We start from the raw sequence: 27,851 nt of genomic DNA, 5'->3' as shown, positions 1-27,851 counted from the left end.
GGCTGATTCCACTTTGCAACCTGAGACAGCAGACAGAGCCTCCAAGATGAGATTTACGTTTGGCATGGTGAGAGTTAGAAATCTCGAGAACATTTACGGTCAGAAGAATTCACAGAGAGTAGAAAAATCCTTCCTGTGTGTGATCCGACACAAAGGCGTCTGCTCTTGTAATTTCACCTATACATAGACTGTGCTGTGAAATGTGATTCTTACTTTCACTTTCTGTTGCAGTGACTGGATAAACAAGATGGTGTACGGTAAAAGTACACTGACTGTACATAACATTAGGAACACCTTCCTAATAATGACTTGCATCCCATTTTGCCCTCAGAACAGCCTCAATTCTTTGAGACGTGGAATCTACAAGGTGTCAGTAGCCTTCCACTGGGATGCTGGCCCATGTTGACCCCAATGCTTCCCACAGTAGCTTTCACCTGGTCAGTCTATGTTGAACAAATCTTGATCTTCCCCATTATTGTTATGGTTGAATGGGTGCAGCAAAAACAGAAGGGAATGTAAACACATAAGACGTGTAAATAGTTTACTTAAAGGGACATTACAAAATAAAAGTTTCTCTTTTGCAAATCTGCAGTTGTTACATAAATGTTTTTGACTTCAAGTAATTACATATACCCATTGATTCTTGAACAATATAACTTATAAAAACTTCATGAGCTTAGTTGAACTGTCTTACTCGATCAAAACACCAATTATAACCCCAATCATAATCTTGTTTTTATATTCTCAAAACATTGTAGTCGACATCCGCACTGATAAACCCAGGGTCGTTAGAACATGAATAAAGCTATGATTTTGATCTCATCGATGGTCAGTCCTTGCATCAATAGCGCTGTCTATGAATTTGAGAGTGGTTCTATTTCTTCATCCCCATTGGTTAGCTATTTACTAAAACAATGGCGGGATAACCCATTTGTTATTGTTTGAACTGCAGATTGCCTCTATGAATTGTTTCCTCTTTCAGGTACAACAACATATTTGTGTAGCACCTGTGTGAACAGAAATTCAAGTCTCAAGGTAAAAGTACTTCTGTTAGTCATAATCATTAGGACTAAAACTTGTCTAACTGTAAATCTATGCCTGAGAGGTTTGGATGGCATGAAGTCAATATTTAATCACTAACACTGACATATATATATATATATTCATAAGGAAGTGAGTCTGCACGATGCCAGTATGAAGCACACTGGTAAGGCCCGCCCCATTGCTTAGGGAGTGCCAGGATTGGCCAAGGGAGATGTTATCTATGCAACAGTGGCCCAATGTGCTCATTCAGGCGTATGGTGCATCTGCTGACATTGTTCTTTAAATATCCGTTCTTGATGGAACTAAGATTGTATTATGACTTGTGCATGTATGAGTGTTTCTGTAAATGTTGAAAAGGGTAATGTAATAATAGTTGTTTTAATCCAAAGAATCTCAATATAATTGTTTTAAGCCAACAGGATATAGAATTAGTTGGATAAAATAATAGTATCTTGAAAGACTCAAATACATTTATTATAGGATTAAAGAGCAACCTTTGCAAAATGTACTCGTACTGTAATACAAAGAGGTAAAAAACAAACTGTTTTGTAAAGGAGTCAATCAGTCAAATCAATGTGTTATTCTCTCCAAACCCTGGAATGCTGGTCTAGCAGTGACCACAGTGGAATAGATGACGTGATGCTGGTCTCCCTGTACCTTCAATCTTTCCCTCCAGTTCTGCCGACCCAGAGATGCATACTGAACCTCAGTGTCTTCCACATAAGAAGGGCTCTGAGACAGACACGGAGACATACAAATATTTAAATTAACATTTTAGCAAAGTTTTAAATGAGTGATATTCATTTGTACTCACTTCTTCCCCATCACTTTGTGTGATATCAGACCCTATAACACAAAACATTTTTAAAATTACTTGTTTTCAATGATAGCAATACTTGTTGGGAGATGGGCCTTTCTGTCAGCAAACAATTAGACAGTGTTCTTTACCTAGATTTGACAAGCACCTAGTCTGGAGTTCAGTTCCTTCCTGCTTGTGTCCTGTCACTATAGGGAATACAGTAATTATGTCACATTTGTAAAAAAAAATAATAATAATAATAATTTATTACAAACAATATCATTTAGAGGATTTAAAAAAACCTGTACTGCATTTCTTTCTTCTTTCTCTCAGTCTTCCTTTCAGCAAATTGCACAGCAGACCAGCCAGAAGCACCATGAGGCATAGTCCAATGACAGCTATTATCGTCACAACTAATAGACAAAAACATGAAACACTATTTGATTTGTGAAAATGTCACCTGATAACAGGATGAAAGCCCAGTTCATGCCCTCTGAAGCGAGCACACAGCATGGAGGGTCGCTAACAGTAAACACAAAGTTGGGTGGGTGGCATATTACAACACATAAATGTTCAGGGCCTTCGAAAAGTATTCAGATCCCTTGACTTTTTTCCACATTTTGTTAACTTTACAGCCTTATTCTAAAATGTATTAAATAAAAAAAATCCACAGCAATCTACACACAATACCCCATAATAACAAAGTGAAAACAGGTGTTGAAATGTTTGCTAATTTATAAAAAAAAATACGAAACAGAAATACATTATTTAAATAAGTATTCGGACCCTTTGCTAAGAGACTTGAAATTCAGCTCAGGTGCGTTCTGTTTCCATTGATCATCCTTGAGATGTTTCTACAACTTGATTGGAGTCCACCTCTGTTAAATCCAATTGAATCGAATTGGAAAGGCCCCCACCTGTCTATATAAGGTCCCACAGTTGACAGTGCATGTCAGAACAAAAACCACGCCATGAGGTCGAAGGAATTGTCCATAGAGGGGCCTCCCGAGTGGTGCAGCGATCTAAGGCACTGCATCGCAGTGCTAGAGGTGTCACTATGGACTCGGGTTCGATCCCAGGCTGTATTGCAACCGTCAGTGATCGGGAGTCCCATAGAGCGGAGCACAATTGGCCCAGCGTCATCCGGGTTAGGGGAATGTTTGGCTGGGGGGGCTTTACTTGGCTCATCGCGCTCTAGCGACTCCTTGTAGTGGACACCTATAGGCTGACCTCAGTCGTCAGTTGAACGGTGTTTCTTCCCGACACATTGGTGCGGCTGGCTTCCGGGTTAAGCGAGTGGGTGTTAAGAAGCACGGTTTGATGGGTCATGTTTCAGAGGACACATGACTCGACCGTTGCCTCCCCGAGGTTTGTGTCTGAACTTTCGTTGGACAACCTACCTTTTATAGGGCGTGTCTCCCTGTTATCTCTCCCAACAACATCTGAAAATAGTTGAAGAATATTAGTCATGGAATTTACTTTTACAGCTCACAGTTAAAACCCTGGACTTGTGTAATTTTCATACTTTCAAGAACTGCAAAGTGTTGCTTTGTGTTACCTGTTTGCATAAGAGCAGTGGTACTCTGGATGTTGAAATGATCTGGGTTTGCAAAAATAAAGTTATGCATGACATTTTAAGTTAAGGGAATGGCATTGTAGTGGCCTCTGAAGCTTCCCCAAAGCTTTCTCTTACTGGTTTTCCCAGCAAGTGTTAGAGGATTTTTGAGCCTGATCTTTTTATGAAATGCTTTATGATACTGTCAAAGGAAAATACATGGACAGTTAAATTGATACAGTGTAGCTATAAGGGAAAAACAGGAGAAAAAATGCTACTTGGAAAGCTCTACCTGTCAACACCGTTACTTTGGCTGCCTTTTCTCCATTACACAGGTACTCTCCAGAGTCCCCTGGCTGCAGAGTGAGGATCTGCAGGGAACCATCTTCATCACAGGAAAACCTTTTCTGGGGGTCCTTTCGCTCTTTTTTCATGGTCCCATTCTTGAACAGAGTCAAGATGGGTTCTCGTTTCGCATGACTATCTTTCCTGAAGAACCACCTCCGCTTGCCTTTGCTAGATACTATACAGGGAAGCAATAGGGCTCGTCCAGCAGAAACCTCAAAGTTTTTGCCTGTGGGAAGATATTTATTGTATTAAATATTGGTAACAAGATGTGAAAATGTCTTTGACACTGATAGTAATATGCTCATTAGATGAACAAAATAGTTTCTGCTCCCACTTAACAAAGCAATGTTCAACCTCGATATAGAATCGAAGATACCAATTGTGACCCATTTTAAATACCTGGGCATTGATGTTTCAATTAAAAATGTTTAGAAGAACTACAAAGTCACAACTGCAATTACAGCAGATCTCGACAGATGGTTTGATCTAACATGAACTTTATCAGGTCGAATTTTGATAGTCAAAATGAATGTCTTGCCTAGACTCAATTTATTGTTAGCACACTTTGTTAGTACTGAGATAAAATTCATTTTATATGGAAAAAGAAACGGCACAGAAATCAAATATATACACTCCAGAAACCCAAGGTTTTTGGGGGTCTAGCTTTACCCAACTTATAGTTATATTCTTTGATGAATGATGAAGGGTTGTTATCCTTTCATGACCTAAAAAAACATGTATAATTTAACTGATTCGTAATTTATTTGTATTTTACATTCTTTGCCGTTAAGAACCACTATGCGCACTTATGGAGCCTTTCCATCCACTCACTGAGTTTGTATGTAACCAGAACACAAGTGGAGGTTTTGTATTCAATCTATATATAAAAAACTACTAGTAGTCCTCCATAAACCAATGGGAATAGTTACGATATGGAATACAGACCTTAAAGACTACAAACAAAATACAGATTGGAAAAGAGTTTGGAACAATATCTGTTCAAGCGGCCAGTTTCAGTCGGCTGATTCTAGGCATCCCTTCTAGATAATTCCGGTTGGCAGCTTAGACTCCCATTCAGAGGACCCCCACTTTTGTTAGTGTTTTATTGGTCAAGGTCATGCCAAATACCTAAGTTGTGTGGACTTGTGTAAAAGTACCATGTGTTCAGCTTGTTTGTTGGCTCACGCTAGCACTACCATTAGCATATTGTATTGGAATGTATACTAATTTTAGCATGATTGCTAGCGATTAGCCGTTTATTAGCATTCTTAATTTTTGGTGCTAGGCTATATTCAATTATATATATATATATCACTCATTCATGCTCATTGTATTTATATTATGTATACATTTCAACATTACTGTAATGTTTGAGCACATTTGCCTGAGTTTCATGTGTACAAGTCCAATAGGTTGTTTAGTCTATTGCCAAGTGACTAGGCCTTATGCCTGCTGTAGTGTATAGCCCTTGCTGTTATATAATTACCTGTGCTAGCTTATACAGCCATGTCATATTATTGCAGTGCTATAGCCTAAGTTCTTTCTCTGCTTTCCTTTCAGAACCATAGTTTAATGTCAGTTCTCACTAGACATGATTCTCAATTATCTGAACCATGAGTGGTCAGATGTGTGATTTTTATTCAACCTGTATGGCCTTAAACCAGCATCTAAGGTTTCTTATTACATTCATGGTCCTTCGATTCTCTACAAACCTACCCCTATTTTTCAATATCCCATGTCCTCCCAAAATTTGAATCATCAACTGATACACTACAAATTCATTCACATATTTAATTTGACTCCGTGGAAACGCTGCCAATTTAAACCTGCTCCTATTCCAAATGGTCTGTTGTGTTCTCCAATAAATATTGGAACCTACATGCACATGATTTGGGACTACCCCAGTGTGAAGACCTTTTGGTGGTCACAGTTGATGCGAGCAGGCCTTTCTAATCGACCTGGCCCGGGTATCCTGGAAGGATATTGACCTCATCCCATCAGTACAGGATGCCTGGTTGTTCTTTAAAAGTAATTTCCTCACCATCTTAAATAAGCATACCCCTTTCAAAAAATGTAGAACTAGGAACAGAACAAGGATAAAAGGCTTGCTTTTTCCCTTGGTTCAATCCAGACCTGACTGCCCTCGACCAGCACAAAAACATCCTGTGGCGTAATGCACCAGCATCGAATAGTCCCCGCGATATGCAACTTTTCAGGGAAGTCAGTAGCCAATACACACAGTCAGTTAGGAAAGCAAAGGCTAGCTTTTTCAAACAGAAATTTGCATCATGTAGTTCTAAAGCCAAAAAGTTCTGGGACACTGTAAAATCCATGGAGAATAAGAGCACCTCCTCCCAGCTGCCCACTGCACTGAGGCTAGGAAACACTGTCACCACCGATAAATCCACGATAATCGAGAATTTCAATAAGCATTTCTTTACAACTGGCCATGCTTTCCTCCTGGCTACCCCAACCCCGGTCAAACACTCCGCACCCCCTGCGGCTACTTGCCCAAGCCTCCCCAGCTTCTCCTTCACCCAAATCCAGATAGCAGATGTTCTGAAAGAGCTGCAAAACCTAGACTCGTACAAATCAGCTGGGCTAGACAATCTGGACCCTCTCTTTCAAAAATGATCCGCCACCATTGTTTGCGGTGAAAAACGGCTGTAAATTATTACTAGTCTGTTAAACCTAGCATAGTTTCTTTCGTGGCAAATCTGATATTGTCTGAGATTCAGACATAAAGATTCAGTGAAGAAGTATTTTGTTGTCCACTCCTTATTAAACACTCGGCGCTGTCATCTCTTTGGTCCCTCATTTTCAAAGGGGGTGACACTACGCGCCACTCCAACAACGGTCAAGACCATCAAACTGTTACAGACCTATATCCATCCTGCTCTGTATTTCTAAAGTCTTCGAAAGCCACAGAAACAAACAGATCACTGACCATTTCGAATCCCACCGTACCTTCTCCGCTGTGCTGGTTTCCGAGCTGGTCATGGGGGCACCTCAGTCACGCTCAAGGTACTAAACGATATCATAACCGCCATCGATAAAAGACAGTACTGTGCAGCCGTCTTCATCAACCTAGCCAAGGCTTTCGACAATTACGTATTCTTATCTGCAGACAACACAGCCTATGTTTCTCAAATGACTGCCTCGCCTGGTTCACCAACTACTCAGATAGAGTTCAGTGTGTCAAATCGGAGGGCCTTTCCATTGCATTTTGAATATCTGTATAGAATATTGATGTATGCAGGCTGATTCTATTCATGTGTGCCTTGGTCCCACAAACAACTTTACAAACATAAGATGAGTTACCCATGTTGTTTTGTTTTATGCATAGATACAGTGTGTCCACATCATGAGCCCGTAAGGGGTGGGAGGGAGGGGGAATAGGAATGGGTCGCACCTACTAAGAAGGGGGAGGGAGAGGGGAGATGGGACTGACAGGACAAATAATGCTTATTTTATTTGTTTTCGACGGCTTTTAATTTCTTTATATATATACACACTTTGTGAATATTAATTCCTGTCTGTGATCTGAACCCCTCGCAAAAGAAATGTATACAAATAAATAATACAAGTTGGTCACAAAAATAAGTGTGTTTCAGCTAATTTTCTTAAAAATAGATTACTTATTTTCTTCTATCACTCCAATGACAGAGCAGTTTCACTGGTGGTTGACCACTTGAAATGGATCATTGGTTGAACCATTCTTCATCACCCAGTCAGTGGTACATTTTCAACTCACATCATCAAGGACAGCAACCAATATATTTATAGATTTTTAAAAATGTGTTATTCTAGAGTGGTGGTCAGACAAGTGTTACATTTCACACTGTACCTGTCACTCATACCTTTCAGTACCTCCACGTCTGCCACTAACAGGTCGTTGCAGTGGTAGTCCCCAGAGTCGGATGGCTCCAGCTCTTTAATAACCAGAGATCCATCAGGCTGGAGGTCATATTTCTGTTGGTTCGTGTAAGTAACCGTCTGGCCTTGTTTGGTGACTATGATCCTGTTGACCTGGTGTCGCCACTGTAAGTTAACAGTGCCACTGCAGGCCAGGTACAGGCGATGCTCCTCAGGCACTGAGACTCTTCTCACTGAGTGAAGAAATAACAAGTGTGAAGTAGGTTTACACTAACTAGAATAAACTGGACAAACTGATATTGTGGGAAATATAGACATACACTTCTGAGCATGTCTGCTTTGTGTCACAGCTAATTTAATCCAAGAAAACATGTGGGGTAGTGTGTTGGATCAGGGGTGTTTTCTGAGAGCCTGACTTGTCCCAAGCCTATGAAATCATCTGAGTGCAGTCTACTTCTACAGTGGCTGTATGTAGAAGAATATAACTGTTTGTCTACCATTGCATGCAAGGCTGTGTGTCACTCATATCTTCCTGAGTACATTTCTTCCTGCTTCCTGTGTGATCCACTATTCCTCTTTATCTAATGGGAACATGGCATATCCTTAGAGTGGGAATAAAATTAGCCCACTTTAAGGAAGCTGACGTGTGTGGGGGGGGTTTCAAGGCAAAACCATTAAAACAAACACTAGTATTAATGGTGTTATTGTTGGGAAAATGTTACTGTCAAGGTGTTGACAAAATGGATTGAATTTCAAATGGATTAAATTGAGATTGTTGTCCCTTGCCTAGACACAAAACCCCATAATGTCAAAGTGGAATCGTGTTTTTCAAAAATGTTAAAAACAAATACAACATTTAAAGCTGAAATGTCTTGAGTCAATAAGTATTCAACCCTTTTGTTATGGCAAGCATAAATAAGTTCAGGAGTAAACATTTGCTTAACAAGTCCCATAATAAGTTGCATGGACTCTCTGTGTGCAATAATAGTATTTAACATGATTTTTGAATGACTAACTCATCTCTGTACCCCACACATACAATTATCTGTAAGGTCCCTCAGCCGAGCAGTGCATTTCAAATACAGATTCAACCACAAAGAGCAGGGAGGTTTTCCAATACCTCACAAAGAAGGGCACCTATGATTGGGTGACTGGAGTCTTTGACGGGGTTGTAGTGGAGTGGGTCGAAGTTTTCAAGCTCCATGGTGTTTACATCACCAACAAACTATCATGGTCCAAACACACCAAGACAGTCGTGAAGCAGGCACGACAACACCTTTTCCCCCACAGGAGACTGAAAAGATTTGGCATGGGTCCCCAGATCCTCAAAAAGGTCTACAGCTGCACCATCGAGAGCATCCTGACCAGTTGCATCACCGCCTGGTATGGCAACTGCTCGGCATCCGAACAAAAGGCGCTACAGAGGGTAGTGCGTATGGCCTTGCCATCCAGGACCTATATGCTAGGCGGTGTCAGAGGAAACCCCAAACAACTGACAAAGACTCCAGTCACCCAAGCCAAAGACTGTTCTCTCTGCTACCACAAGGCAAGCGGTACCGGAGTGCCAAGTCTAGGTCCAAAAGGCTCCTTAACATGTTCTACCCCCAAGCCATAAGACTACTGAACGATTACTCAAATGGCCACCCAGACTATTTACATTGACACTGCTGCTACTCGCTGTTTATTATCTATGCATAGTCACTTTACCCCTACCTACATGTACAAATTACCTGGACTAACCTGTACCCCCGCACATTGACTGTGTACTGGTATCCCCTGTATATTGCCTCATTATTCTTATTTTATTGTGTTACTTTTTATTTTTTACTTTATTTAGTAAATATTTTGTTAACTATTTCTTGAACTGGATTGTTGGTTAATGGGCTTGTAAGTAAGCATTTCACAGTAAGGTCTACAACTGTTGTATTCGGCACGTGAAAAATAATATTTGATTTGACCTATTGGTAGATGAAAAAAATATCCCTTTGATGATTATTAATTACACTTTGGATGGTGTATCAATAAACCCAGTCACTACAACGATACAGGTGTCCTTCCTATCTCAGTTGCCGAAGAGGAAGGAAACCGCTTAGGGATTTTCCCATTAGCCAATGGTGACTTTAAAACAGTTACACAGTTTAATGGCTGTGTTAGGAGAAAACTGAGGATGGAAACACCTCCCTCTGCAACTGGATCCTGGACTTCCTGACGGGCTGCCCCCAGGTGGTAAGGGTAGGTAACAACACATACGCCACGCTGATCCTCAACACAGGGGCCCCTCAGGGGTGCGTGCTCAGTCCCGTCCTGTACTCCCTGTTCACTCATGATTGCATGACCAGGCTGACTACACGCCATCATTAAGTTTGCAGATGACGCAGTGTCAACAACAGCCTGATCACCGACAACGACGAGACAGCATATAGGGAGAAGGTCAGAGACCTGGCCATGTGGTGCCAGGACAACAACCTCTCCCTCAACGTGATCAAGACAAAGGAGATGGTTGTGGACGACAGGAAAAAGAGGACCGAGCACGCCCCCATTCTCATCGACAGGGCTGTAGTGGAGCGGGTCGAGAGCTTCAAGTTCCTTGGTGTCCGCATCACCAAAAAACTAACATGGTCCAAGCACACCAAGACAGTCGTGAAGAGGGCACGACAACACCTATTCCCCCTCAGGAGACTGAAAAGATTTGGCATGGGTCCTCAGATCCTCAAAACGTTCTACAGCTGCACCATCGAGAGCAAGCTGACTGGTTGCATCACTGCCTGGTATGGAACATGCTTGGCCTCTGATCGCAAGGCACAACGTACGGCTCAGTACATCACTGGGGCCAAGCTTCCTGCCATCCAGGACCTCTATAACAGGCGGTGTCAGAGAAAGTCCTTAAAAATTGTCAAAAAGCCACCCTAGACATAGACTGTTCTCTCTGCTACCGCATGGTAAGCGGTACCGGAGCGCCAGGTCTAGGTCCAAAAGGCATCTAAACATCTTCTACCCCCAAGCCATAAGACTCCTGAACATCTAATCAAATGGCTACCCACACTATTTGCATTGTCCCCCCTCCTTTTACACCACTGCTACGCTCTGTTGTTATCATCTATACATAGTCACTTTAATAACTCTACTTACATGTGCATATTACCTCGACTAACCGGTGCCCCTGCACATTGACTCTGTACCGGTATCCCCCTGTATATAGTCTCACTATTGTTATTTTACTGCTGCTCTTTAATTACTTGTTACTTTTATTTCTTATTCTTATTTATTTTAACTGCATTGTTGGTTAGGGGCTTGAAAGTAAGCATTTCACTGTAAGGTCTACACCTGTTGTATTCGGCGCATTTGACTAATACAATTGTATTTTATTTTATTTCCTCTGTTCTAGACATTATTATGAGCTGTCCTCCCCTCCACTGAATTCAATGAGCTGTCCTCCCCTCCACTCTCCATATTTTCAAGGATAGTGGGTTATGGGTATGCTTGTAAGGATAAAAAATAAACGGAATGGAGATAAGCACAGGCAAAATCCTACAGGAAAACCTGGTTCAGTCTGCTTTCCACTAGACATTGGGAGATGAATTCACCTTTCAGCAGGACAATAACCTAAAACACAAGGCTAAAGCTACACTGGTTGCTTACCAAAAAAGACAGTCAAGTGGCCAGGTTTTGACTTAATATATGGCAAGACCTGAAAATGGTTGTCTTGCAATGATCAACAACCAATTTGACAGAGCTTGAAGAATTTTAAAAATAATAATGGGCATATGTTGCACAATCCAGGGGTGGAAAGCGCTTAGGGACTTATCCAGAAAGACACAGCTGTGACCGCTGCCAACGGTGCTTCTACAAAGTATTGACTCAGGGGTGTAAATATTTATGTAAGTGAGATATTTCTGTATATCACTTTCTATACATTTCCATTAAAAAAAAGTTTTCACTTTGTCATTATTGGGTATTGTGTGTAGACGGGTGAGAAAAATACAATTGAAACAATTTGTTATTCAGGTGGTAGCACAACAAATATGGAATAAGTCAAGGGTATGAATACTTTCTGAAGGCACTGTACATGAAGTAGAATCTCAAATCAATATAGGAAATACAATATTATTCTAATACACTATGTTTCCCAGTGTATACTCCCTCTTATGTTTTGTTCATTTTGTCTTGGATAGAAAGAAAGTATGGTCGGTGTCGTACTCAATCAATGCAAAGAACAAAGCACTAAATGTTCACTGTACCTGTACCTGTTGCACTAGAGGTGAGGGGAATCGTTAGAAAAAACAACAAAGGCTTGAAATAGCTCCACATCTTTCACCAAAACTTGCAACACTGCAGAGTTCATCTGTATACGTGATAGTTACCCCTCCTTCCCTTTTCCTCTGTTCCTTGTTTAAACCAGACCAAGACCGCGTGAGTCTGTGTGGTGATGACTAAGACATTGACATTATGGTGACTAATGGGCAGCATCATACCATAGACTCAACATTATAACATTTGATAGTGGATATCCTAAATGTTTCATTGTGCTTCAATGAGAGGACATTGACACGTCTTTTCACATAAACCTGTTATATACTGCGTTTCTTATTGCATTTCATGCTAATTTTAAAATGCCTTCTTTTTGTTGATTGATTGGTAAATAAGAAGCCACTCACAATAGGGCTGAGCCTATCTTGAAGTTGAGACAGTGTTTAATTACATCCTCGTGAGTACAGATTTGAACCAGATGGGACCCCTGCAGAGTGACTTTCCAAACAATGCTATTAGAATGATGACAGTAGTAGCGAAATAAATGCTTTATACTAGTTTTGTGCAGATATACCGTACCGGAAACGGTTCAGAAATGTTGGACATATTAATCTACTTCATACAGTGGAGGGCGCCAAACAACAACACCCACCTGAGTGTACGTTTTGTTTTTTGCCCTCGCACTGTATAGCTGATTCAAATAACCAACTAATCATCAAGCGTTGATTATTTGAATCAACTATCTGCATTGACCCTTTTTGCACAAACTTTTTTTTGTCATCGCATACGCTGCTTCAACTGTCACTTTATTCATAGTTGTACATTCATTGTCAACTTTTACATAACTACCTCAATTACTTCGTACTCCTGCATATCGACTCCGTACTGGTACCCCTGTATATAGCCACGTTATCATTACTCATTGTGTATATATTATTACTTGTATTATAAATGTTCTATTATTTCTCTATTTTCTCTCGCTCTGCATTGTTGGGAAGGGCCCGTAAGTAAGCGTTTCACTGTTAGTCTACACCTAGCATTTGATGAATACAATTAGATTTTGATTTGATACTTAATTAAAGTGATTAAACAATTTAATTTATTTCAGGGAGGCTATCGTTTTTCTCCTGTTGTTGCTAGATTTTCATTTATTTTCATACATCACCTACATCACTATGTTCCTTATTCTTTGACAGTTGATTGATTTTATCACCAGTCTATTTGATAGGAATTCCTAATTACATCTCTAGTATTTTATATTTTTAATGTCTCTCAAAATTCTGATGCGTGAGTGGGCGGAATCACCTTTAAACATCTGATTTCTGACCACCCACAACTGTTTACGCTTAGTAAATAGTAATACTATTACTGGACAGGTCGATTGAAAAATCTATCTAACAAATCGTTGCTCTGATTGGATCCTGCAATGAAAATGGGACGGGCTTTTGCCGGAAATGTCGTTCCCGTGTCTGGATGTAGTCATATGCGAGATGGTGCTGTGGACCGAATGGATATTGTGAAATAAAATAAATACAAAATCTAATGTTTCGATGGACCAAATCGCAAATTGAGCATCATTCGCTGTAAAATCTATTTCGCTGATTTATCTTTTTTGTTTGATATAATTTATCAGTGATTTACACCCCCCCCAACAAACGCATTTGGCTGTGTGGCTATGACTACGGATTTACTATCTGATTTGGATAGTCGTTTCTTCGCTGATAACCTTCTGACAAGCGAAGATTGGGGTAAGGTACATAAATGGTAACGTTACTGTAATGTATGTTTACCACCTGGGCAGCATGGATGCGTTAGCTAGCTACGTATCTACAATGATCTGCTACTGTGGCTAGCTAACGCGACTTTCAGCTGATCACGACCGCGTGAAATTGATTATGCATATTCCCTTTACTCGCCCTACCTTTAACAGGTTGACAAAGGGAACAAATTGCGGAAAAATCCAAATATGAAAGTTGGTGGTAGAATGATACGCAGTTGGGGGTGGTTTGGTTTCTTTCGTGGGTGTGTCAATGACTAGCTAACGTTATACTTGTACACTGGACAGCAAGCCGGACATGTGAATGCACAGATGAGATGGGGCTTTAGCTAATTTAGTATTAGTGTGAGAAAAGCTTGCGCTCTGCAAGCTTTCGTTTTCCATAAGACACAGTCTAGCTGAAAATACCATCAGGCCAAAATACCTGAATTACAACTGTATGCAATATGTGAAACAACCATAGGGCTTAGCCTACCCAAAGACTGAAAACATAGCTAGCTTTATGGGACATCTGGTGGTCTGGAATATCTGAGCATCTGTCTTTTTCTTAAATCAGTAGCATTTGCATCTTTCTTGTTTTCATTGTAGGGCACTGTATTCTAGATAACTTCCCCTTTTACTGACTCCCTGGTCATTGATTTTGTATGCTCAAGTTTGCAGACTTAATTCTTTGGTTGTCTCATGCAATCAGTCAACTGTGAGCACTTTAACTTCCTGTGATTGCTGAACCTGATTGAACTTTTACATTTACTCTTTATGAATTTAAACAGCCTGTAGTATGAATCAAAACCAGTTCTGGAAAACGTTTTATAGTTGTAAAGGATAGCCTACTTCGTATTCTTTCAGCGTTCTTTCAAGACAAAAAACACCCCTCGATAATGTAGGCTTGAACTACAATTTAATTTCATAAATTGGCCCTCTAGTTAATGGGGTTTACTATTATTATGAGTAGCTAAGACTTTTGCTATCCCTTTGCTAATTGAAATTCAACAGTAATGGGGAACAATTCTCAGTACAGAGTAGGTGGGTATCTGATCCCTCTGCTATTAAAGCTGGGTCACCTCAGGGCTGAAATCCTCATTTATTTTAAGCCAGCTTCCCCTCCACTGCTTAGATTTCCCCCTCTTTGTAAAGCCAGAAGACCCAAACTGGACTCCCGTAACGGAAACCTGTTTTTCCTTTAAAATGGGTGTATAAAAGCATCAAACCTGGAGCTTATTTTAGGTGTTGTGTTTATGATCACAACCACCATTTACTAGTAGATCCCTCTTCTTGTTTTAGCTCAAAGGTCAGAGTCATGTGTTTCTAGCCCGTGTCAAACCAAATAAGGCACTGGGAACCGTGGCGGACGAGAGGTCGCTGTGGGACAGTGAGAAGGCTTTACAAACGCTATAGCAACTGACACTCAAGCAACTGACTTGAGCGTGTCGGTAAATTATTGTGTTCCTACAATACTAACTAATTGGTCTGTCCCAGATGCCTGTCTGTACCAGTGCGAGAGCATGGAGGAGGGAGAGGACGGGGAGTACACGAGACGACCAAAATATGAAACGTCGGTAAGGACAGAGTTTCTGCTCACAGGCCCTGACTCTATTTTCTGGCCACTGTACTGCACATGTTGTATTACCACATTGAAGTTAATCCAAATCTATGACCGACGCTAATCGCTCATTCAATGATTTAGACCTCATTCCCTGTGTACTCAACATGGGGCCGATTCCAATCTGCATCCCTACAATCAACCATTGGAAATGTCTTGTTTGTTAGTAATATGAGGTAACCACCACTGTTACCTCCATATCTGCTTTAACAATATGGTCCACATATGAGATCCAACAACACAGGTAATTCAGAGGTTCAAATCTCACATGGACTTGATTTGTGATTAAGTCTGTTACACAAGTGTATCTCAAATTAAGATTTGGACCACATAAGACTAGGCCTATCTGATGCAAGCTTCTCAGTCCCATTCAGGGTTGGCAGGACGTCATTGTAAATAAGAATTTGTTCTTAATTGACCTGCCTGGTAAAATAAAGTTTAAATAAAATAGTGTGCAATAGTGTGACAATCTGCTCATTCTTGCTCTATGAGAGCAGTATCAGTATATATCAGCCAGGCAGTGCTAAACACTAACTAGCAGTGGTGATAGTTCAGTGTGTGATGCCAACGTTAAATAAGGTAACTTGAGTGAGCCTGAGATGGGCCGGTCCATAATGGGGCTGATTGCCTGTTGGGAAAACCGATTGTGTGCCCCCTGTCGACCTACTGACTAATCTAGACAATGGCCTAATTCTGTGCTTCGTTTCCTCGCAGTTTGACAACGATCTCGTGCTGACTCTTGATCCCGACAATCCCACGTCGCCGTGGAGACACCTGGATGACAACCTTCTCACAGGTGCAGAGATGAATAAAACATGTCAGTAAGCATAAAAATAGGTTTTCCTTATTAGTTGTGGTAGTAGACATGTTATTACTGTTATCGAAGGCCCACAAAGCAAAATAATAAGATGAATGATATGGGCCTGAGGATTTCTCCATGTTATTTTAAAGATCAAACATGTACTAGGCTAAAGCAGGAGTTATGTACAGTAGACTTTTGAGCCATTTGACCTCAAACTATAAGTGGAAATGTAATTATGTGAACATCAATACTTCCCTAATGCACTACCATTTCAATTTATCAATAAGGTGTCATTGTAGCTCAGCATCAGTTGTAGTGTACTTGCATAACCTTGCTCCCTCCCTCCCCGCTGTCTCTCTGCCTTCCTCTCACTCTTAAGGGGACAGTCCCGTATTGAAAGATAAAATGACGATAACGCAGCCTTTGCCAGTGGACATGTGTAAGTTCCTCTTTGGCTATTGCTTACGTGTTTGTCTTTTTTATCCTGGAATGTGAAATATTCACTGTGTCTTTTTGAATCATTTGTGTGTGCTGTTCCAGTGTTCCGGGTGAAGGCGGAGCCTCCCTCCCCTGCCTCCTCGCTGGCCTCAGACTGCTCCCTGACGTCACTCCCAGACTCACAGGTCAGTCCAGACAGAAATCAACTTCCACATCACACAACTAAAGGCACCTTATGCAACATTGATACATGACTGTGTCTCAGAGTCTCTGAACTAGTTAGCCTAGTTAGAATATGTCAAAGCTAACCAATGTGCAACAAAGGTGTGAAGCCTTTAAAAGAAAAAGTTTAATGTCTTCCACATCTCTCTCTTTCTACCATTCAGATCACAGTGAAAGGGGAGAACCCGCCCACACCTCCTTATATGTTTGGAGATGTGCTGTCGCCACCACTTGACACATGTGAAGTCACGGTGGCCTCCGCGCCACAGGCCCAACCACAGTCCCATTTGCTCCCACAGCCACAGCAACACCAGACAGCAGCCAACAATGGCATCGACGCACTTGCCACAGGTGTGTGTTGCTACAGTGATGTCAGCTATACTGTAGGTGTACGTGCTGCACAGGAAAGACTTCATCCACAAGAGAGCAGACTTTGTATTTCATGTACTTTTGATGCAAATGTACTTAGACATTTATAGTGCGTGGGAGGGGTTTTAACTCTCACGCGTTCATGCTCACTGTCACATTATTTTCTCTATCGCTCAAACACACCCTCCCTCCAGTCCACCCCACTGCGGCCACCATCAAAGCCAGTACCATCCTGAGCAGTAAGCCTCCCATCCAGCCCAGGCCTGTGTGTTTATCGGCTCTCCCCGTCCCCCAGTCTCCCAGTCCAGCCAAGGCCCTCATACTGCACAGCCTGCCTAGCATGGACCAGAGCAGGCCAGGTGAGTCCTGGGACCAGGCTGACCATTTTTCACACATTACCTTTTTCCAGGCTTACCGTTTGGTGAATACACAAGGTTAATTCAAGGGGATCCTTGAATATATATTTTTTATTTAGAGTTACTCTCTCTGTCTGTGTGTGTGTGTGTGTGTGTGTGTGTGTGTGTGTGTGTGTGTGTGTGTGTGTGTGTGTGTGTGTGTGTGTGTGTGTGTGTGTGTGTGTGTGTGTGTGTGTGTGTGTGTGTGTGTGTGTGTGTGTGTGTGTGTGTGTGTGTGTGTGTGTATGCTCAAATCGACACAATGCCTGTCAATGTATATTCCTGCAACGGTTGTTGATTAGAAATCTATTTATAGGGGCCTCTCGAGTGCGCAGCGGTCTGAGAGGTGTCATTAAAGACCCGGGTTCGATCCTGGGCTGTATCACAACCAGCCGTGTTCGGGAGTCCCATAGGGCAGCGCACAATTGGCCCAGCGTTGTCCGGGTTAGGGGAATGTTTGGCCGGGGGTTGTTTATTTGACTCGTCGTGCTCTAGCGACTCCTTGTGGCGGGCTGGGCGCCTGCAGGGTGACCTCGGTTGTCAGGTGAACGGTGTTTGCTTCCAGGTTAAGCGGGTTGGTGTTAAGAAGCGCAGTTTGGCGGGTCATGTTTCGGAGGACGCATGACTCGACCTTCACCTCCCGAGTCCGTTGGGGAGGAAAAGGGGGTAAAAAGAAGAGAGAGAAACTATTTATATATCAGTCTTTTTTTTCTTTTTTTTTTACTACCCGGATTCTGGATTTTAGTGTGTCTGTCTGGTAAGATAATTTATTATGTAATGGCATGGTTATGTAATAGCTAAGTGATGTCCCATTCCTTTCCTCCCTTAGTGGTGCTTTCCCAGTCTGTCTGTCTGGGGTCCACTCCAGCCATCGTCAAAATGGAGCCTGTCTCTCCCACCATGCCTCACGGCCATAGCTCCACAGCCCCATTCCGCAGCAAACCCGTAGTCCCAGCGTCCTCTCTGCCAGGGAGCAATGGCATTGATGTGAGTGTCTGTCAGTCACATGTCAGTCAGTCGGTGAGTAGGATTGAGTCTCTTTCACTCTCTTCTTCAGCTGTTGTATTACCTCAGTCTTCACTGTCAAATCATACGCTGTGCAATCAGCTGCTGTTAACAACTTCTGCCATAATTCACTTTCATGCGTTCTCCCCTCCGGCCATGACACAGATGAAGGTGATGAAGAGGCAGCAGAGGATGATCAAGAACCGGGAGTCGGCGTGCCAGTCACGCAAAAAGAAGAAGGAGTACCTGCAGAACCTGGAGGGCCAGCTGAGGGAGGCGCAGCAGGAGAACGAGCGCCTCCGCAGGGAGAACCAGGCCCTGAGGGAGACGCTTGTCGGGAAAGAGGTACGGGTGGGAGGGAAGATATGCAGGGCTCTACAGTGCGACCATTATATTTCCAAATAAAAAAATTGTCAGAAGTCAAGTATGAGCACGTGCTAGTTGCAATTTATTGTAGAAAAATGCTGCAGTAGCTGTTTTCAGAGTGTTTCTGCTGTTTTGTTTCAAAGCTGCTAATCAAACAAAGAAATACAAATCCTATATCCCACCTCACGCAGCAACACTGCCTGGCAGGAGAGCTGTGCACTCTGAATGAAGTGCTGATTCATTTGTGGAGGCGCTGTGTATAGAAGTTGGTCTAAATTACTCTAAAGTCTACAAACTGAGACTTTGTCTTTGTGTTTCTTGGCTATTTACAAATCATGGTCATCTATTCTGTTTTTATTTGACAATTCTTTGCTGTAATTATGGAGGGAAAATATTTAGCCTGGTAAAAAAAAATCTGAGTGGCTATTTGATTCTTTTCTTCCCCATCTACCTGCCACAGTGGCTAGTGGACCAAAAGGTTTATTTTAGGCCTTTAACCAAATATATTGTATTTCCAGCTGTTTGAAGCTGGTGCACAATCGTGGCAAGAATTTTTGAGAACGACACAAATATTAATTTCCACAAAGTTTGCTGCTTCAGTGTCTTTAGATATTTTTGTCAGATGTTACAATGGAATACTGAATCATAATTATACGCATTTTCATAAGTGTCAAAGGCTTTTATTGACAATTACATGAAGTTGATGCAAAGAGTCAATATTTGCAGTGTTGACCCTTCTTTTTCAAGACCTCTGCAATCCGCCCTGGCATGCTTTCAATTCACTTCTGGGCTACAACCTGACTGTTGGCAGCCCATTCTTGCATAATCAATGCTTGGAATTTGTCAGAATTTGTGGGTTTTTGTTTGTCCATCTGCCTCTTGAGGATTGACCACAAGTTCTCAATGGGATTAAGGTCTGGGGAGTTTCCTGGCCATGGACCCAAAATATCAATGTCAATATCACTTAGTTATCACTTTTGCCTTGTGTCAAGGTGCTGCATCATGCTGGAAAAGGCATTGTTCATCACCAAACTGTTCCTGGATGGTTGGGAGAAGTTGCTCTCGGAGGATGTGTTGGTACCATTCTTTATTCATGGCTGTGTTCTTAGGCAAAATTGTGAGTGAGCCCACTCCCTTGGCTGAGAAGCAACCCCACACATGAATGATCTCAGGATGCTTTACTGTTGGTATGACACAGGACAGATGGTAGCACTCATCTTGTCTTCTCTGGACAAGCTTTTTTCCGGATGCCCCAATCAATCGGAAAGGGGATTCATCAGAGAAAATGACTTTACCCCCGTCCTCAGCAGTCCAATCCCTGTACCTTTTGCAGAATATCAGTCTATCCCTGATGTTTTTCCTGGAGAGAAGTGGCTTCTTTGCTGCCCTTCTTGACACCAAGCCATCCTCCAAAAGTCTTCACCTCACTGTGCATGCAGATGCACTCACACCTGCCTGCTGCCATTCCTGAGCAAGCTCTGTACTGGTGAGACGGTCCTGGCGCTTGCTGGACTTTCTTGGGCGCCCTGAAGCCTTCTTCACAGCATTTGAACTGCTCTCCTTGAAGTTCTTGATGATCCGATAAATGGTTGATTTAGGTGCAATCTTACTGGCAGCCATAGCCTTGCCTGTGAAGCTCTTTTTGTGCAAAGCAATGATGACGGTACATGTTTCCTTGCAGGTATACATGGTTGACAGAGGAAGAACAATGATTCCAAGCACCACCCTCCTTTTGAAGCTTCCAGTCTGTTATTCGAACTCAATCAGCATGACAGAGTGATCTCCAGCCCTGTCCTCGTCAACACTCACACCTATGTGAGAGAATCACTGACATGATGTCAGCTGGTCCTTTTGTGGCAGGACTGAAATGCAGTGGAAACATTTTTGTGGGATTCTGTTCATTTGCATGGCAAAGAGGGACTTTGCAATTAATTGTAATTCATCTGATCACTCTTCATAACATTCTGGAGTATATGCAAATTCCCATCATACAAACTGAGGCAGAAGACTTTGGGAAAATTAATATTTCTTAGACTTGCTTTCTATATGAATGACAGATCTATAACTCACATTTCTATGTGAATTTGGTCGGGTCGACCAAAAAGTGACATAATCGCGGCTTTAAGCAAATGTGTTCGGCGATTACATTACTGGGCCAGAGATGGATTTCCCTAATGGACTGGATGGACTGCATTGCTTTCAATTCATATTTCTAAATGAAAGTTTTAAGAATGTGGTTAAGATTTGTCTGTTTAAGCAATGACTAGATACATTCAAAGATGTGATTGAGGATACGTGTTTGTACAGTGTACACTGTGCTTTAACTCTCCTCTCTCTATGTTCCAGGGCAGTGAGTCTGGTAACAATAAGAGGGCCGTCTGCGTCATGGCAGTGCTACTGTTCATGACTTTCAGTTTCGGCCCTGTCAGGTAAAAGTCACTGTTCATAGTCACTGCCATTCAATTAAGTGTTAACAATTGGCAAATTGGCCAAAACAAATCCTTTGTTTTAACGAGTCATGTGCGTAACTCCATGATTTAATGTTTGATTTTGACAAAATGTTTTCCTCCAGTATCACAGACAGGAAGCTGGAGACGGGACTACAGCAAGAGGTGGTGCCTCACGCAGGAAGACATCTCCTGGAGTTTGAGATGGCTCAGGAACACAGCAGAGTGGAGGAAAGGATGGATCCTGAGGAGGAGGAGGAGGAGGAGGGAGGAGAGGATGGGTGGAAGGGAGGAGAAGTGGAGAGGGAATCCACCGATTCATACCAGTTTAGGTGGGTAGTAAAGTCCAATTCATAGTTCATTCTGCATATCCATGATGGTGAGCCTGTTCATTATGACCTTTTCACAGCCATCTGCGACTGCTGCCCATGTGGGTCGTACAGCCAATCATGCATCTACCAAAGGTTTTAATTGATGAGGCTTTGCAAACATGGCCAAGTAGAATGCCCTTAGAGAACAAGACATTGTTTGAGCTGAGCAGAAGATTTTCATGCAGTCTAATCATCTAGAATTCAGTCATACTGGTCTGATCTTGGAAGTAAGTAACAGACTGTCGTAAAATGAACAATGTCCACATACTACTTGCCTGTTAAGTGTTTACTTCATGTTTACGGCCCTTTTTAAGGACTTGTGCCCTTGAACGCACTAGTTTTCCATAGAATAGTAGTGATATGCTGATTTAGGCTTTCAGAAGGATGTTGAATCTGTTCGAAGTTGCTGTTTCAATCTGCATTACGTGTTTGGCTGTTTTCAGGAACCTGAGTGATGTGTTCAGTGACGTGAAGGATTTGGTCCTGCAGGACATCGACCGCTATTTCACCTCCAATGACTGCAGGCAGTTCAACCGTTCCGAGTCCCTCAGGTCAGCGGTGCTGCTATGGTCGCAACTCAGGAGTCTCTCTTTTTCGCTCTTTCTCTCCCACCCACCACATTTATGCAAATATGATATTTCTACTCTATTTACAGTGCACCTGTGTTCTCGTATATCTGTGTTGATAGGGGGGCGGGTTATAATATCCTCATAAATCCCACTGTATGTGTTATTAGTACATTATCTGTGCACTCATCTTGACTGTAGCTGACTGTTTCACGTCCTCTTTCAGGCTGGCGGATGAGCTGAGAGGATGGGTTCACAGGCACCAGATCGACAGGAAGAAGTCTGGAGGGAAGCCAAAGATGGTGAAAAAAGCTAAAATAGCGCAGGTGTGGTTTCATTTACTTTCTTAGTATTTCTGTATCAGATCATATTAGGCCAAAATACCAGCAACTTTCAAGTTCACATGCTCAGGTGAGTACTCATGATACCCTCTGGTGTGTTGAACGACCTAGCCCTTTCGAGTTGGTGTTCATTGGTATTGTTTGGGTGCACACATTCATCATCGTTGTTTCCCTTCCCTTTTCTACAGAAAGCACAGCTAAGGAAGACAAACTTCTCCAGATATCTTCCCATACAGACCCATCGTTCCATCGAGAGGTAACCGTCGTAGACCACATTTCCCAGTAGTCAACAATGGGTGTTCATGCTTCAATTTCTAAGTGATTCGTTGACTTTTGCATGTTCACATGTACCATACTAAACCAAGTGTGGCATTTGCATCAACTGAGGAAAAACACTGCTGGAATGAGTCCGACCATTTAAATGATTATTATTTTTAAATGAATGCTATTTGTCTTGGCCTAACTTCCCTTCTGTCTCTCACAGTCAGATACAAGTGTTCCCTGCCGGTCCCGAGATCAGCTACAGTGACTTCATGGACGCCATCGACCGGCGTGAGGACACCTTCTACGTGGTCTCCTTCAGACGGGTAAGACGGAACAGCGACGCCAAACCTCTAGGGAAGTGAAACCGAGTGTGAATAAAAACGGACGGTGGGTGTCATTCGAAAAATGCAAAACAAACGTGTCCTGACATTTCTGAACATACTTTCTGTTTGTAGGATCACCTGCTGTTGCCTGCCATCAGCCACAACAAGACCACACGGCCCAAAATGTCCCTGGTGATGCCGGCTATGTCTGTCAACGGTGACTTTGTTTTTCTTGATATCTAGTTGGAACTATCAGCGGTTTAGAATTATGCATAATTATAGCCCCAATGCACTGTCCCAAACACTTTTTTGTTTGTTATTTAGTTAGACAAATAAAGGCTATCTATTGTCCTCTCCCCATATCCCTGTCAGTGTCTCTCTATTTTTACATTGCACTCTTTCTTTCTCTCGCCCTCCCACAGAGAGTTTATATAACAAATCCCATGAGATGATGATGCAGGTGGATTGTGAGGTCATGGACACCCGGATAATCCCCATCAAAGCCTCCGATGTTCCCCCGTCCCTCCGCGACCCCCCTTCGGCTCCCCCCGCCCACCATCACCACAGCAACCACACCTCCCTCCGAGGCCGCCACCATCCCCACACCGGCGGAGCGGAGTCTCCACGGCAACCCTTACCCGTCAGAAGAAGGGAGGCTGAGTATTACATCAGCCAGGGGGGCCAGGTTTGAGGCTATTGAAGGTGAACAATCGAGAGGGGGATTGGAGGAGAAAGGACAGGTAGCGGAAAACGGGACAGAGAGGGTAATGGGAGATCGAATAGGTGAGATGGGGATGCGGACTTAATAAGGGAGAGTTGAAAGGTTGTAGGAGGCACATCTGTTATGGAATTACGGAGGCCATCTGTACTAATTGAAACGGATGTTTAACAATGACCTTGTAGTGCCCCGATGTTGAAACTTTGTCTCAGCAACTCAAAGCAAATGTGTTTATTATACTGAAGACTCCATATACTAATAGACCAATGAGTAATAGCCACTTTGCAAACCTGCTCTGTTTTTATATTAAAGAAGTCAAATAAAATTGAAGGGGAAAAAAATCTGAAAACAAAGCAAACCTAAAAGGCTATGCCATCACCCACGTTATTTAACCTCATCCCACTTGACACCCTCTTTTATTTATATATATTTTTTACATGCTAGGATTCAAGTTTACCAATGGCTCCTAACTAAATCATTTCTTAATATATACTTTTTTTTAAACCTGCCCAAAACATAGTGCAGTAAACTGCCAGGTCTAAGACAGAGCGCAGAACTAATCACTGAAATATATATGCAGCTAGTGGTAGAATGGACTGCTCATGGTTTCATTTGAGTTGTTGTTGTTGTTGTAGTAGAGGTTGTCTGTATATTTGTTTCTATCGCTTTCCATTGAAATTCCATTCAGAGGGCTCCTGCAGAAAATGCAGGTCAGATGCTATTTTTCAGCTTGGTTTTTGTTTGTTTATTTTATGTCAAATGTGTTTTGGATTTGTATGAGGGTTATTTAACTTGAGTTTATTGGTTGTAAATATAAACGGTAGCTGTTGAGTTACTTTAAACAAATTCATACCTATATTCTGTGCTCTAAACCTCTGCATGTTATGGGCACAAACCTGCTGTTCCTATGTTCCAGAAGTGAGCACAGTAATAATAAGTACATGGATGGACTAAATATATTTGCATTGAATGTAGACCACCACCTTGATCATACTGTGTGTTTCTATATACAGGTGATTTTTCTCACTTGCACAAATCTTGCAGCTGATCCATTTGTGTCTCTGTGTAATTATGGAGAACAGCAACAGCTGTGATAGTGCAGAAAAAAACCTAGGATGTATTAACATCTGAATAAATTCTCAATGTCATCAGCAATTACTGACACTTTATCCAGAATCATCCAGTTACTCTGAAATTATCAAATGTATTGTTTCTCATACACAGTATATGTGAAGTAATTCCAGTGAACTGTAAGCATCGTTTTCAGTTGTTTTTCTTTTGGTGGATGTCGCCCGCCCCCCTTGCCCCCACACACACACAAAAATGCAGTCTTAGTCTTTTGACCAAAAGTGATTTCTGAATTTACAATGAGATGTGAAGGCATTTTCTTTAGTTGTAAACTCTCTGTGAACTCTTGCTATGTTTTGTCTGTCTTTCTCTGCCTGAAGCACTGCACGTACTTCTTTGGCAAGTGTGTATTTTTGAGATAATAATGCCGTTCTCATGGGAATACCACCCATGTTTTAACTTTTAAATATGAAAAGTAGAATTATTATAATAAAAAAAAATGAATAAAAAAAATGGATATAAAACTGTACAAGTTGTGTTAGGGGTGTTGAGGGGTCTCTTTGTAGTCTTATTTCTTACTTTAGCCAATGAAATACAGGAACACAATGCTACTACTACTAGTCATGTATGTGAGGTGTCGGACCAAAGACATTCCCTTTTTCATGTACATGTCAATTCACTGTCCCGCACACACACACATTACATGTACACACACAGCAAAACTTTAAGCATGGAAATCTATGGTTATAACGGAAGCAATGTTACAGAAGGGTATTCGGGCCAAGTGAAGAGTAAAAAATAATAAACGGCAACGGGTGGTGGTACTTGGATTATAATTTTCTGCATGAAATGTAGAAAGTACTATGTATGTAACCACGTTTCCTTCTTCTGAAAATAATCTGTGGTACAACCTTTTTGAGGTTCTAATACTTCTTCTTGTTATATGTGCTAAAAGAGAGGATATCCTTGTTACTGAAGCCAATTCTAAAGTATAGTTTCACCGGGTCATCTAACTGCAGGCTTTTCATTGGTGGCGCGCACAGCAACAGGGAGTCAGGGAGACATGCTGTTAACCAAATCTCCTACTTTAATCTTGAAATTTAACTCCACATTTAGACTTTATTCTCAAAATATTGGCACTTTATTCTTTACTATCGTGCAAAAAAATGTAGAATCCAAGTACCACCACCCGTCGTCATTATTATAATTTTTTTTCTTCACTTGGCCGTAATACTTTTCCGTACAATGTGTGTATATATATGTTCAACGCCACCTGTCTTTTCTTATTTAAATGAATTCTCATAAATAAGACTTTTAAAAATGTCATTTTTCCCTGAATGAGATGTTTGAGCTGCTGCCTTTTTGAATTTGATAAATAAAGTTTTTTTTTTTTAAGTACACTGTTGCCTTTCTCTTGAACATACCCAAAAAGCAGGATCAACATAAACACAAATATATTGTTCATAGGGCTCTGACGCTATCCACCAACGTTTTCCTTCTAATTCTTCTTACGCCCCCAGTCTGTCACCATTTTTCTGTAACCACGATTCGATCTCTTAAACCGAAAGCCAGAGTAGTTGGTCTCGTTCCAGCAGCTTTAATTGTCAGCTGATACAAATACCATCCTTGGCTTGGTCTTGTGCAAATAAGCAGAGAATGCCTTCTCTACTGAATGCTGTCGCTTTATCTCGCGACTGCGTTTTCATCTCGCTCGTGCATGTAGCCTTACGAATACACTGCAAATGATTAAACAAGTCAAATTTGTCTTTGCAGCAGGAGGAGCAGTTTTGCATCAGGGGGAAATGCATGCAAAAGGACAACCTAAAAGTAAAGGAAAACTGGTCTGGTGACCATGTAAACAAAGCTTCATATAGACTGGCAGCTATGTTTTTCAGGGCAAGAACAAGAACCCGTCATTATTCATGGTCAAGCTGAGGTAGTTGAATGTTCAGCCCAGACTGGTGACGTGAGATGGTGAAGTACATTTGAGTTCTCAGAGGACAGGGCACTGCTTTGACAGAGAACCAAGGGCCTAATTGCTGAAGTAATGCCTAGCTGTAAAGCAGAAGGCAGATGACTGAGAGCGAGATTCCAGGTGGGGCTTCCTGCACCCCGTGACAAAGTCGATGCTCAGGAATGACCTATTCCTGAGGTATTCAGAAAGGTCCTAAAAAATTTTTTAAAGTGTGCCTGATTGATGACTTTTACATTCCCTAAAGTAACTAATCAAATGGGTTATTTTTCAGTGTATTTTCTTTCTCATCAGGCTTTATGGATAACAACGCGCAAAGGTAAAGGTTAATACTACTGAGAGACTCAAAATGTTTGTCCTCATCAGGCATCTTTCTCAGCTAGGGGGCACTTGAGATCTGTGCATTGTGCCTTCTGGGTGAATCAGACCCCAGTCTTTGATGGTGGGGTTGTATGACCACAAAATACATCTCCATGTTAGACCCTTGCAGGATCCTCAGAATAGTCCATAACATTGGGAGACATTTCTGTCTGGTCACTTGAATGGACTGCAGGGAATACTACTTTCGTTTTTTAAAGCATTTTATTCTATTTTGGAGGTAATAAAATAGACTTTTGGCTCAGAAAACATGGGAAAAGAGGGACGACTACAACCAATTTTGATAAAGTCGTAAGTTCAAAGGAAAGTGTTTTGGCTTTGAAAAAGTATGGATGGGGGGTGACACACCCTAACCCTTAGGGGGGATGACAATTCTGCCTCCAGAACATTCCAATGATTCTCTTTAGTATAGCTTCTTGGAGTGGAGTAATTTACACTGATTTACAGGGTGATATAGTACAGTCTGTACAAGAAACATTAGCTTATACCTAAAAATGTTATTTCAGTAGGTAGCATGTCTTGGATTTTAAATTCAGTAGGAAATATTCTCACACACACA

At 41.7% G+C, this 27,851-nt stretch overlaps 2 protein-coding genes across 10 annotated transcripts; one reads left to right on the top strand and one right to left on the bottom strand.

Moving 5' to 3' along the window:
* Window positions 1-526: 526 nt before the first annotated feature.
* On the bottom strand, window positions 527-12,000 carry LOC124043519 (obscurin-like). Of its 5 annotated transcripts, none has more exons than XM_046362197.1 (9): window positions 11,861-12,000; window positions 7,607-7,855; window positions 3,691-3,972; window positions 3,402-3,443; window positions 3,244-3,285; window positions 2,146-2,256; window positions 1,993-2,049; window positions 1,859-1,890; window positions 527-1,776 (listed from the first exon to the last, which is right to left on the bottom strand). In XM_046362197.1, the coding sequence occupies exons 1-9, from the start codon at window positions 11,928-11,930 to the stop codon at window positions 1,615-1,617; spliced, it is 1,047 nt and encodes a 348-aa protein (XP_046218153.1). In that variant the 5' UTR covers window positions 11,931-12,000; the 3' UTR covers window positions 527-1,614. The 5 variants fall into 5 exon arrangements, with proteins under 5 accessions (XP_046218153.1, XP_046218154.1, XP_046218155.1 ...); XM_046362198.1 differs by having other exon boundaries at window positions 2,152-2,256; XM_046362199.1 differs by having other exon boundaries at window positions 11,867-11,985.
* A 1,325-nt stretch (window positions 12,001-13,325) lies between these two features.
* On the top strand, window positions 13,326-26,340 carry LOC124043518 (cyclic AMP-dependent transcription factor ATF-6 beta-like). 5 transcript variants are annotated; one of them, XM_046362192.1, is made up of 17 exons: window positions 13,326-13,618; window positions 15,124-15,203; window positions 15,962-16,043; window positions 16,429-16,488; window positions 16,590-16,672; window positions 16,874-17,060; window positions 17,273-17,437; window positions 18,303-18,493; window positions 18,644-18,823; window positions 21,191-21,273; window positions 21,417-21,623; window positions 22,106-22,213; window positions 22,455-22,554; window positions 22,758-22,825; window positions 23,054-23,156; window positions 23,289-23,373; window positions 23,579-26,340. In XM_046362192.1, exons 1-17 carry the CDS (start codon window positions 13,546-13,548, stop codon window positions 23,845-23,847), a joined length of 2,124 nt encoding a protein of 707 aa, XP_046218148.1. In that variant the 5' UTR covers window positions 13,326-13,545; the 3' UTR covers window positions 23,848-26,340. The 5 variants fall into 5 exon arrangements, with proteins under 5 accessions (XP_046218148.1, XP_046218147.1, XP_046218152.1 ...); XM_046362191.1 differs by having other exon boundaries at window positions 15,962-16,064; XM_046362196.1 differs by having other exon boundaries at window positions 13,326-13,623; window positions 15,962-16,064.
* Window positions 26,341-27,851: the final 1,511 nt, after the last annotated feature.

Source organism: Oncorhynchus gorbuscha, linkage group LG09 (assembly GCF_021184085.1).
Source record: "Oncorhynchus gorbuscha isolate QuinsamMale2020 ecotype Even-year linkage group LG09, OgorEven_v1.0, whole genome shotgun sequence".
Classification (NCBI taxonomy): domain Eukaryota; kingdom Metazoa; phylum Chordata; class Actinopteri; order Salmoniformes; family Salmonidae; genus Oncorhynchus; species Oncorhynchus gorbuscha.
Note: the sequence above shows the minus strand (reverse complement) of the source record. Positions and strands in the feature narration are given on the sequence as shown.

Coding starts and splice junctions, on each gene's coding strand:
- LOC124043518 (XM_046362191.1), top strand. CDS start 13,546: ATGACTACGGATTTACTATCTGATTTGGATAGTCGTTTCTTCGCTGAT. Junction 17,061..17,272: donor CATCGACGCACTTGCCACAG/GTGTGTGTTGCT, acceptor CCCTCCCTCCAG/TCCACCCCACTGCGGCCACC. Junction 23,157..23,288: donor ACGTGGTCTCCTTCAGACGG/GTAAGACGGAAC, acceptor TTCTGTTTGTAG/GATCACCTGCTGTTGCCTGC.
- LOC124043519 (XM_046362197.1), bottom strand. CDS start 11,930: ATGTGGAGCTATTTCAAGCCTTTGTTGTTTTTTCTAACGATTCCCCTC. Junction 2,257..3,243: donor GGAGACACGCCCTATAAAAG/GTAGGTTGTCCA, acceptor TTTGTCTATTAG/TTGTGACGATAATAGCTGTC. Junction 2,050..2,145: donor AAGAAAGAAATGCAGTACAG/GTTTTTTTAAAT, acceptor TATTCCCTATAG/TGACAGGACACAAGCAGGAA.